Source organism: Notechis scutatus, chromosome Z (assembly GCF_049901735.1).
Source record: "Notechis scutatus isolate UNSWTSFEM ecotype Mainland chromosome Z, rNotScu1.2, whole genome shotgun sequence".
Taxonomy (NCBI): domain Eukaryota; kingdom Metazoa; phylum Chordata; class Lepidosauria; order Squamata; family Elapidae; genus Notechis; species Notechis scutatus.
This window is the reverse complement of record NC_142025.1, coordinates 51,942,013-51,954,282: the sequence shown is the minus strand read 5'-3', so window position 1 is coordinate 51,954,282 and position 12,270 is coordinate 51,942,013. Positions and strand designations below refer to the sequence as shown.

The following is a 12,270-nucleotide window of genomic DNA, read 5'->3' as shown; positions in this document are numbered from 1 at the left end:
AAACCTACTCTGAAGTTGAGTTTTTGCTGTGAAGGGCTGATAAATGTAGATGTGAATACTAATAATTATATTCAAGCTTTTAAAACATTTTCATTAAAAAAATCAGAACACAAAAACCCATTTTAAAATAGTTTCAGATACATATTAAAATGATGAAATCATCTTTATTTCAGCACTTTGATAAAATAACCAGAAAATCCAAAAGTTCTACCTGTACAAAAATAGGTCTCTAGAAGTGATATTTCTCTCTGCGATGCCAGTAGCAAATAGAATAAAATTGTGAAAAGTCCTTCACTTAGACCTTATTGAGGAAAAAAGTTGTGCTCCTATGCATTCAGTAATCTCAAGTTTCACTCCCTCACCCATTTGATAAATACACACTTTAAATAATTTAAGTGTTTAAATTAGCATTCCACAAATATACATGAGATTTAATAACCAGGCTCAAATAACCACAAAAATGCCTATATACATAACTTCTAATCTTCGTTTGGTGCCAGCAAGGTGAGCTGCATACAATTGTTGAACTGTGTTCATATTGGTCCCACGACATTGTACAAAAGCACAGTAGCAAGATAATTTGCAGAAGGCATTTCATTTGATGTTACTATTGGTGGCAAAAATATTTTAAAGATTATCTTCGGAGAGCAGAATGCAGCTGAGTTTGTGAAGCAGATGCTGTGGAGCAGAAAGACAAATATTCAGAATCTTAAGACCTTATACAATCAACATAGTTAAGTACTGAAAGCAGCAATACAAGTAGTCCTCAACTTATGACCACAATTTAGTCCAACATTTCTTTTGCTAAGTAAGACAGTAGTTAAGTAAAGTTTGCCCTATTCTATGACCTTTCTTGCCACAGTTGTTAAGAGAATCACAACAGTTAAATTAGTAACAGTTGTTAAGTGAATCTGCCTTCCCATTGACTTTGCTTGCCAGAAGGTCTTAAAAAGGTGTTCAAAGGACCTTGGGACACTGCAATTGTCATAAATATAATCCAAATTTTCATCACGTAGCCATGGGGATACTGCAATGGTTGTAAATATGAAAAACTGTCATGTCACTTTCTTCAGGGCCATTGTAACTTCGAACAGTCACTAAATGAACTCTTCAGTTGAGGACTACATGTACTGTGGTAGAACTTAGTGTGAGTACAAGATGAAGAAATAGCAACTAAAAGAATAGTGATATCTACCTGGCTGTACATTGCCAAGTCGTCTTTGTAGGGACTCCAGGCGATTAATATAATCTGTTAAAGCTCTATCAGGATCATAATTCTGCAGCTGAGAACATGCAAGGGAAACTGGGCTGAAATCAGTATGGATGCCCTGATACCTTAGATATAAAAGAGAAATACAAAAAATGTTAATGAAACAGACTGATGCAAAATATCTGGCAGTTTATAAATATGGAAAAATAACCCAATTTTCTAGATATTAGGAAAGTAAATATATTGTATACTGAAGAAACACAATCTATCAATTTAAATTTACCAGATATCTTTCCTGTCCGCTAACCTTTAAACAAATCTTTACTTGGCATCATTGATATGCATCTTTAAAAAAGCTTTGCAATTAAAGATTCAACAAAGGAAATGGAGGCAGGTTACATTGAAAAGTAGTCAACAATTATTTCAATTGCACATAGAAAGTTGTTACCTTTCCACTGCATTTGGTACCTATTAATCTAGTTGCATTTGCATGCTTTCAAGCTGCTAAATGGGCAAGAGCTAGGGCAAATAATGGAGTTTATCCCATTGTGAGGATCTCTAGTCTTGAGCCTGGGCTGTCAGGTCTCCAGCTCAGAGTCTTTAACCACTGTGCCACTGCATCCCTAAAATACACTAACACAGCTTAGAAAATAGCGTTCTCATAGCTTAGTACTATTCACTAAACATATTTTGTCAAGACAGTATTATTTCCAAAAGTTTGCAATATTTAAAAATATTCCAAATAACTAATACATCTTATGAAAGTGTTTCCCTACATACACAAAAGAGTTGTGCTGATTTAGTTCTTGATTGCAGTTCCTTCTGCTGAGTTATTTATCCCTCTGAAGAATTTCCCAATCTTCAGAAAGTACTTTTAGTAATGCAAACTAAGATAAAGTTGGAGAACTGTCTAGCTTACAAGAATTCTACTATAAATCAACTAGTGGAACAGTAGAATATCTGGTCCAATCTAGCACAGGCCTGAGATGTATATGATACGTAATGAACACAACAGTTTCATAATATACCTGGGAAAAAAGATATACTTTCTAGGTTGCAAAATTACTTTGCAAACCGATAAAAACTCCCCTTGAATAGTATGCTGAGTTGCAAAGAGTCACATCAAAATATTTCTAGCATCCAATTTCCAGAATCATCAAGCATATGCATCTGGAGAGTTAATAAAACAATCATCGTCATCAAACAATAATTGTTTTGTCAACAGCATTTTATATTGAGAAAGTGTGTATATGGTCTAGCAACCCAGTCTTTGAAATGCAGGCAATGGCCATATATCAACGTTTACCTATGCTGATAAGAAAAAGGAGATCTGAGAGATTCCAGTTCCGATCTGGATCTATAAGAAGCAGCTCTATGTTCTCCACAGAGTTCCAGACTACCAGAAAATGAATCAGACCGTAACTCGTTACCTGTACAAAGAACAAAAATAGGCTTATTTTAGAACTCAGGCAGCTTTCTTTAATATTTGGCAGATGGGGTCATAAATTATAGTGCCTTCATGTATAATGTGACCATGAAAATTATAAGGACACCAGTAAAATGTGTATTTTTTTAATAACCAACAACTGAAAGCAGAATTGAAGTGCAATATCTAGGCTTTTCTTTAAGAGCCTATAAATGTTCTGATAAATTCTCTTTTATTAAAAAAAAAAAGCTTTTGGCATAGATACAAGAATAATGAGAGTACAAGATTTTATTAAGTCACATGTCCAATGATTACTACTGTTAGTGAAATATGTGTTATGAAATTTCCTTACCATTTTGGAAAGAATAAACATAGATAACTTCTAAATCAAGTAGCAATAGGTATCAATCATTTTTACAATCATACAATATCGAACAATAAATACTACAAAATTCAATTAAAATTAAGTAAAACCTAAAGTTTTAAATGGTTGCTATTTCTTGGTGAAAATACTTCTGGGTAACAGCATATAAAACAAGCAATATGTGGTGATATTTTACTCTTCTTGTTCAAAAGAAATCTGAAAATTGAATCTTACAGCATATACCATGTTCTTATATTTAATTTATGTCCTTGATTTATGACAACAATGGAGACCAAAATTTCTGTTGCTAAGTGAGACAGTTGTTAAGCAAATTTTGCCTCATTTTTACACTTTCTTGGCACAGTTGTTAATGAATCACTGCAGTTATTAACTTAGTCACAGTGGGTAAGTGAGCTGGCTTCCCTACTGACTTTAGTTATGTAAGGTTGCAAAAGATGATATCATGACCTGGGACGCTGCAACCATCATAAATATGAGTCAGTTGCCATGAATTTGGATCATGTGACCCCGGAGATGCTGCAATGGTTATAAGTGTGAAAAATAGTCATGTCGCTTTTTTCAGTGCCATTGTAACTTCAAACAGTCACTAAACAAAACGGGATAACCTGTATTAGCTGTTCACTGAAATGGAATGCCCACAACCAAATGTTAATTGTTTAGATATTTATGTATTTCTGTTAATTTTCTAATAATTCTTAGGAAGCATCTATTAGATTGTGCTAGATTAAGATACACGTGGAACGATATTTCCACAAAATTTTTAAGAGGAGTAATATTCATTTTTAAGTATCTATATTATTTAAGCAGGAAGGAAGAATATGCCTTCTTTCGCCTTCATAATTGGTAATTAGCTGTAGGCACTCCTTTCTATAAAACACATGTGAAATACATAATATATAATATCTGTGGCAAAAGTTCAGTTCTAGATCTGCTTTGTAAAAACTAGTAGAATGATTAGCACATATTCACTGCCTCACCTTGTCATTTTCAAGTAATTTCACCGAAGTTTTTCAAAAAAAATTGTTGCAGAGATTTATTTCTGTTTTTCTGTACACAGCAATTAATAAATTGACCAAAGCTCAATTTATATTAGAACTTATAATAATTGAGATGTTATTTAAGATATCAAAATCAAAAACCAGGTTCACTACAATAATCTAATTTATAAAATCCCAGATGATTGGCTGCCATATCACCTCTCTGGAGAATTGCCACTACTTCTCTTACTGCTATGCTTTCTTTTTTTAACACTAAATCTGAATCTGACTTTTTATAATTTAAAACTGTTATTCTATTTCCTGGACTCTGGAATGAAAGTCAACTGATCCTGACCCTCTATTTTATCTCCAAGCCTAATTATTCCTAGGTTTTTTTTTAATCTCTCTTCAGAGAAGAGATAAAAAATGCTTGTTTCAAAATGAAAGTATTGTCTTCTTTCAAAAAGTTGATTTCAATAAAGTTGGTACTATAGTAAATAATAATGCTATGTGATGAGACTTAACAGATAAAGACCAGTAACTTTAAAAAAAAGTTTATAGTATTGTATTCCATATATTGCACACATGCCTTTCACTGCATGACAAAATTTCTGGAAAAGGAAGAAAGAAAGGTAGACGATAGGCACATATTTTTTTATATACTGTAAGTCTGAGTTCAATTGAAATATTTACCTGTGTTCTGGCTATAACTATCTCTGTTGACCCCAATTAAATGATAACCAGTAACTCGTTTCCACCTTCGAACTAGGAACTTCATTCTGCATTTATAATAAAGGGAAATGAGTTGTAATATTTAGGACAACTGATATGAAAAATTGAATCAATCCAAACAAGTAACATATTTCATGTCCATATATGAGAAATTCTTGCTAGATATAATCAATTTCTTAATTTACTATCTCCTTACTTGCTTTCTAAATATTCTCTATGTACTTTGGAGAATAGCTTTCTAGATAGAAGGCTTAGCGTTTAATTAACTACCTTGTTTCCACCATTTTACCACTTTATATATATAACCAGCTTGATATATCATATTTTTATGAAATAAAGAATTGTATCTTTTATGTCTTACCTTGAAATTGCAATTAACACTCTAGCAGCTGAACGAAATCGGGTAAAACTTTTTGAATGGTGTGTAATGACCTCCAGTCGAGTGTAGGAAGGCTGCCCACCCATTCTTGCAATAAGAGTTAAAGTGGCTTCTTCACACTCTTGAAACCCACCCAGTAAGAGCAGCAAATATTTCTTCTGATAGATGAGAGCCTTCCGAAAACTCTCTGCTCTTAGGTATCTTCCATAAACTCTCTAGAATAGAAATTAAATACATTGAGAAATTACACATTGTGAAGTGATATATGCAATCATGTTTTTCAGTTTCTAGGGGAATAGAAACTTTCAGCCTTGTGAATAAAGACTAATGAAGTTTTTATTTTATGGCATTTAGTCCATTTTATCATCTAATAAAACAAACTGAGACTGAAGATAATTTTTGTTATTAGATTACTATTCTTCTGAGTTGCTAGCTTTAGTAATACAGCATGGACGCATGAGTTTTCAATATAAGTGGGCAAATACTTTCTTCTGGAAATCAGCTAGATATGGCAAGTTGATTTTTCTTTCAATTTAGTTGAGGCATATATTTGGACAAGGGATTTTATTCAGGTCTCTCTGTTGACAGTGGGCTACACAGCACTTTTTAGTGATACAGTCATATCACAACAAGATAAGGAACATTTAGACCATTTTATACTAGATTTCAGAAGGAATGAAAATAAGAATGTTTCCCATATTTAAAAAAAAAAACAGATGGCATCAAAGCTCAAGCATTTTGCTATCAAATTTGTGAGGTTCTATAGGAAATATTGGCACCTGTATGTGGTTATGGGGTTGTCGCCCTTCTTTAGTCAAAAGAAAAAGACATGGAAAGTTTTGCAGCTAAATTGAGACAAATAATGGTGCCACATTTCAGGCTTGGATTTCAAATGGCCATAAAAAGCAAAACAGTGCAATGTCTAATGACAGAAAAAATGGTCCAATAAGTAGTTGAGAAAAACTTTTACCTTTAAAGCTGCATTTTCAGAATCTGATCCCAGTTCTCTCAAGAAAGCCTCATTTCTTAATTCTGCTTTCAGTTTGGCCAGTTCGGCTTCTGCCTGCTTCAGGGACTGTTGAAGACTTAATTTTTCTTTATGCCAGATTTCTTTTTCAGAAGCAATCAATGCATCAACATTTCTTCCATTATGTAGTGACTGTCTAAAAGTCTTGCGAAATTTCAAAAGGAACATAAAGAAGCATCAAAACTAATTAATAGTAACTATAACCTATTCCTTGTTACTAAGAGAAAATAACAAATGTAATGTACAAAGCCAAGCTGTGTACAATAGTCAAGAAAGCATTTATAGAAAGATCTTGGTGATTCTTTCTGGCCTCACTCATCACTGGTTGAATAAATATGCAAATAGGTGCTAGTAATTATTATCCTTAAAGACCTGTGGAAAAACCTTAATGCTGAATTCTACAACTTAAACATATTTGCCTCTTATATATTGTGTGTGGATGCAAGCCTAGTAAAAGGATATGTTTTCCTACCCATTGCTTTTGCAGATTGATTATCTATTACTGTAAAATGATTATCTGTGAAAATTAGTCCAAGTACATGCAATTTCAGGCAAAAGTGAACGTTCTTCAGTAGCAACCACTGTTTCCTCACTATGGAGTCTGCATCTAAGTACTGAATTATATATCCAGTTAAAAGTAAGTTACTTTTTATATGCATCTAAAATACAAATATTAAAGAGAAAGCTGACAATTTTTATACTGCAGAAATTGAAAGGAAATCCTTTGAATTATTTCCACTAAAAGGAAATCCCCCATTAGTCTATTCATTTTTTTAAAAGCTGTAGGTTAAATGAAACATTATGTATTTAACTTTACATTGGTCTTACAAGTTATTTGACAGTTATTTGAAGTAACAAATAAGTACTTAAGAAGGGTTGAAAACTGATACAGTTTCCAAGGACGGAAAAAACCTACTGAGTCTCCACAAGATCCTGTGTATTGGTATCTTCTAAGTTCCTCCTCCAGTTTCATGACTGTGTTCCTCATATTGTTCTTCTCCTCACTCAATCTACTGACAAACCCAGTCAGTTCGGCATTCTGTTTTAGCAGTCTTTCAATCAATGAGGCTGAAGATGGGGAATCTGAATTAATCTAAGTAGGGGAAAAAATAACAAGTAAAGCAGCTCAAAATAGCTTGAACTAATCTGTAATTAGAAAACATACTGCAATGTTGCTTTCTAAGAAAGAGAAGCCAAATCAAATCACAAATATAATGCATATTCACATTGCCTACAAAATCTATTGCTTCTTTTCAGATAAAATCTTCCACGAAATATTGCATTTTGCTTTATGTATTTGGATTCATTGTAAATTGCCTGGTTTACGTCACATAAAGGCAGAACTGATTCAAAATTCTAGATTCCATGTGGTAAATAAGAACTGCACTCTTCCAAACTATGTTATAAACAGTGCATATGGTTTAAATAGCAAAATAGAAGTTATCTTATGCTTGCAAATATACACAAAATAATTCAATTTAAATAAATCATTTTCAATCTTAAAAATATGCTTAAATAAGTATTTCTGCTCCCTCTCTATGAACATTACCTCCAGGCTATATAAATCAGAGAGCACTTGCAATTTTAATAGAACTTCTTCAATGTCAGTTTGTATTCCAATGAAGTCTTCATCATCTGATTTTTCAAAGGATAATCTGGAATTAAAAAAAAATCTGACATTTGTGTAGCACAATTGACCATGAAATACACATAATCATTATTTTCCCTGTCCCACCATCATAATTTTCCTCTGTCTGTCACAGATTATAAATGCCAGAAGTTCAATAATAATATTTTGTGAAAGACGACACACATAAAAGTTATTATAGAGCGAGGATTATGATTAGAAAGCAATCCAAGCCGAGTTAAGACTGTTATCTATGGTCATAATTTTAAATGTAAAACATAAAATAACTTTACACTAGCTTATAACCTGGCTTGTTATTCACATCACATACTCCTAAATTGTAATATACATTATATATATATTATATTTTCATCATTGTATTGCTATTAAAATAAATATATTTAACCTGCAGGCAGCTTTATTGGCCAAATGTTTCAACTTGGAAAACACATTTTTGAGCTTCTGCCAAACCATCTCAAGCTCTTGAGATTGTCTGGAGGCATCACCTCCTCCTCCTCCAATGCCCATTAGGGAAGAATAAGACAATTCTTTTGTTTCAGCTTGTCCCATTTTCTGCTGGAAAATCCACTTTCTTGTTCGTTCATTAGATTCATCCGAAGCAACCTACACATAAAAGTATGCCAGGAAGGGGGGGGAGGGGGAAGAAGAGAAAAAAGCTACTAAATAAATGAAAATTCTAAAGTCAAGAAAAGATATTTTTAAGTATGTAGTATTTGTATTTTTATACAGTTGAACAATACTTTCACCGAGTAAGAGTATCTACGGAGATTCTCAATCATCCAAGTAAAAATAAGGTACCTATTATATTGTTATTTCTGATTATTTATATTGCTTGTTACCTGCTTTGGGAGGATTTGTATTCTGAATTGACAAAATGTAGTATTAAAGAACATATTTTGTGATAAAGAACTGTTCAGAAGATGGTTTCTGTGTGTGTATGTGTTGGTGGTGGTGGTGGAGAAAGAAAAAAATATCTTTAAAATAAAGAATTCTAAAAAAAAAATTAGCATGTGAAAGTCTGGTTTAGTTTAGTTTAAATAAGTCTACATGGTCACAGATTCTCCATCTTTTAGAACAGTTATTTATGTATGCAATAGTTCTAAAGCTAGAAAATCTATGACCATAAAGAATCATTTAACATAAGGTAAATTTGATTAAACTTTACATGTGTCACAGAATATTTTTTAACTATACCCATTTTAATGGGCTCCAAATACAAGAGAGCCAACTGCACAGGTCCCTAGACAACATACCTAAACAAACATTTATAGACATTACTCATTACTCACCACTACACCATTCTCCCCCACTGTTACTATTACTACCACTGCAATTATCACTCCTTGTCCTACTACACCTACTCCTTATGAATACTACTACAGAACAATTATCTCTTTCTAGCTGCTTCAGCCTCCTTTATTCCACAAATGGAGCTTCTTTTCTCTCCCAAGCCCACTACTACACCCAGCTGTTTCTCAGCATAGCTTTTATTCTCGTGCTGGCTGGGGAGAAGGCTAAAGAGATGGGACTATACCAGCACACATGTTGGCCATTTGCTGGGCAGCCTGCCCTCTCACAACAATTCAAGCAGTTTTCTTGGAAATTATATGAAATACAGGTAGCCCTCAACTTACAACCACAATTGAGCCCAAAATTTATGTTGCTACGTGACAAATTTATTAAGTGAGCTTAGCCCCATTTTATGACTTTTCTTGTCACATTTGTTAAATGAACCCCTGCAGATGTTAAGTTAGTAACACGGTTGTTAAAGTGAATCTGGTTTCCTAATTGACTTTGCCTGTCAGAAGATCACAAAAGGCAATCATATGACTTTGGGATACTGCAACCATCATAAATTGAGTCAGCTGTCAGGCATCTGAATGTAAATCATGTGATTTTAACGGTTTTACTGATCGAATTGCTGCTCCCAATTGTGGTCGGTAAATGAGAACCATCTACATATGGGAGTAGGAACAGCTACAATAATTTGGCTCTAAGCCGTGGTCCCAGAAAGCAAGGAATGATGTTCGAAGTTGTTTTAGCATCAACCTGTACCTTCACAACTTTTCAGCAGCTTTCAATACTTTCATAGTATCGTTCTTGATTAGCTCAAGGTCTTGAGAGTGAGAGACAACACTGCTGTCGTTCTCTTCCTTTCTCACAGACCAGTTCCAATCAGTGTTGGTAAGAGGAGACCAGTCTAGCTCCTGCTTTGTGGAGTAAGTCAGGATTATATTCTTTCCCTGCTTTTTTATCATCTGCAGGAAGCTGCTGGGGAAGGTCATGTGTCAGTAAATCTGTCCCTCTCTCTCTCTTTCCCCACCCCCAACCCCCACTTCAGGCTGAACAAGTGGTGCTCTAAAGTTCTGTCCTAGTGTCTTGAGATCAAAGAACCTTAGCCGCAGAAGTAAAGGCTTCAAATCAATCCTGGCAAAACTGAGTGGATATGGAGTTGGGCTTCCCTGAGACTAGAACTGGATATTTCCATCTTATACATTATGTGGGAGTGTTCAGAATGGCCTTTGCAAAATATTAAGTGCCCATTTATGCCTAATCCCAGAAATCCTGCTTGTGGACATTTTCCTCATACTGTTACTGTCATCTGCATTATAGGAAACAAAGGCAGATTTTGAAAATTACTCTGGACAAATAACAATATAAATGTATTAATAACCACCTCTAATACTGAAAGGCAAAATACATTTGTTTCTGAGGGACACATACCTCATTTACAGCCTGACATGTTGCTTTTTCCACCTGCAATCCTACCTCTTTTCTCTGCATTTTTTGCTGTAATCCTTCGACCACTTCTTGCTGTTTCTTTTCATTACCCAGCAATTGAACAACTTGTCTCTCTTCTTCAAGTTGCCACTGCAAGTCTTCCACTCTGGACTCCAGTTCATGTATTTTTTTCTGTGCCAGGATATTAGCATCTTGTTCTGCCTGTAGAGTTTTCCTCTGAATCTGCCTCTCTTTTTCCATCTGTTGTTTCAATTTCACACATTCCAATTTGTTCTCTTCTAATTCGTTAACCATTAGAACTATATGGTTATGCTTTTCATCCAATTGTTTTTGCAGATCTCTGAACAGTTCTTCTGAAGAACTTCCATCCCGCTTTGTCTGTTCAATCATCTGGAGCTGGGTGTGTAAGTCTTTTTCTCTCTCTAGGGCACTGCATAACTCAAGAACTTTGAGCCTCTCAGATTCCAACAGTACTTGGAGCTCAGAGTTACAGCTGTGCTCTTCAGATAGTTGTACTGCATTCAGTGTTTCCTGGGATTCAATCTTCTTTTGCAAATCATTTGATAGCTCTCTTTCAAGTTCCAAAAGATTACTCAGTTCTATATTTTTCTGTCTTTCATTGTCAAAAGAAGATTTCAAATCCTTACAAGAGGAAAACAACAAAAAATAAGAAAACTGTCAGTATATAAGGCTTTGTAAAGACCACTGAAATGAACCATAAAAATAGTAATTTTGAAGATCTTAGAACTCCGGCATCTGGTTTGTCTGTCATAATACTTGGAATCTAGTTATTTACAACCCCGGCTTGTTGACTATCCTTGACCTAGTCTCTCTCTTGATCTGGCATTGTAAATGTTCAGTTTGACTTTGGACAGCTCAATTTGGAAACGTGCCTTGCCCAATTAAGTCTTATCTACAATTAACTGTGTTTCTTGCTGCCTTTTTCTTGCTGCCTGGATTTATAGAGGCAAGTCTTTTTCTTAACACTCTGTGCTCCTAGGAACTGAGTCTGGCTTCTGAACTTACTTCCCAGATCTTTGAACAGGTCTTAAGTTGAGGACTATCTATCTATTTATCATATTCATAATTTATTTCATTAAGCCTATAGAAAAAGTCTTTGTGTTAATGATTTAGTGAAAAAGACTACATCTGGTACAAGAAATTGCTGAAAGAACAAATATCTAGTTTTGATCATTGAGGCATTTGGAATGAATTCTGCTTTTTTCAATTTGTTGTTTTAATCTTGAGCCTCTGTTTGCAAAGTATGTGAGAAAATAAAGATGCTGGCTTAATTCTCAATCTTTACAACGCATGCCATCTTTAAAATATATACTAAAGCATGAAAAACTCCTCCTCATCATCTGTGTAGCAATCAATTCCATTGTACTTTTTGAAGAACCAATATTGATTACCTCAATTTCTTCTTTTTCTCTTTTATCACTGTGTTCCACTTTTGCTTTCTCCAGGGCCCATTGAAACTCCCTTGATTTCTTTTGTTCATTTGTAATCGTGTTTTTTAAGATGTCAAGTTCAGTTGCCTTTCCCTTAAGTTCATTTCTAATAAAAGCCAAGATAAATTCATTTTAGTTATTTGAAAGATAACTAAAGCAGGAGAAAATATTTATATTCCTTTGTTTACCAAGCACAAAGCTGTACATTACAAGACAAAGCTGCAAGTTTTCCTAAATTTTGCTTCTTAATAATACCGAGGTGGGCATAATACTCTAGTGGTAAATATTACCTG

The 12,270-nt window shown here is 34.1% G+C and overlaps 1 protein-coding gene across 3 annotated transcripts in view; it reads right to left on the bottom strand.

The window, feature by feature from the left end:
• Positions 1–144: 144 nt before the first annotated feature.
• LOC113425904 (A-kinase anchor protein 9) overlaps positions 145–12,270 on the bottom strand; it is a 75,377-nt gene continuing 63,251 nt past the window's right edge. For all 3 annotated transcript variants that reach the window (XM_087946045.1, XM_026688196.2, XM_087946046.1), the window contains 11 exons: positions 11,939–12,083; positions 10,509–11,168; positions 8,170–8,387; positions 7,686–7,791; positions 7,053–7,229; positions 6,080–6,280; positions 5,092–5,324; positions 4,692–4,777; positions 2,517–2,640; positions 1,196–1,335; positions 145–678 (listed from right to left, as the gene is read on the bottom strand). In XM_087946045.1, coding sequence (XP_087802171.1) covers positions 635–678; positions 1,196–1,335; positions 2,517–2,640; positions 4,692–4,777; positions 5,092–5,324; positions 6,080–6,280; positions 7,053–7,229; positions 7,686–7,791; positions 8,170–8,387; positions 10,509–11,168; positions 11,939–12,083 — 2,134 coding nt within the window. In that variant the 3' untranslated portion in view covers positions 145–634. The remainder of the gene's footprint in view (positions 679–1,195; positions 1,336–2,516; positions 2,641–4,691; positions 4,778–5,091; positions 5,325–6,079; positions 6,281–7,052; positions 7,230–7,685; positions 7,792–8,169; positions 8,388–10,508; positions 11,169–11,938; positions 12,084–12,270) is intronic.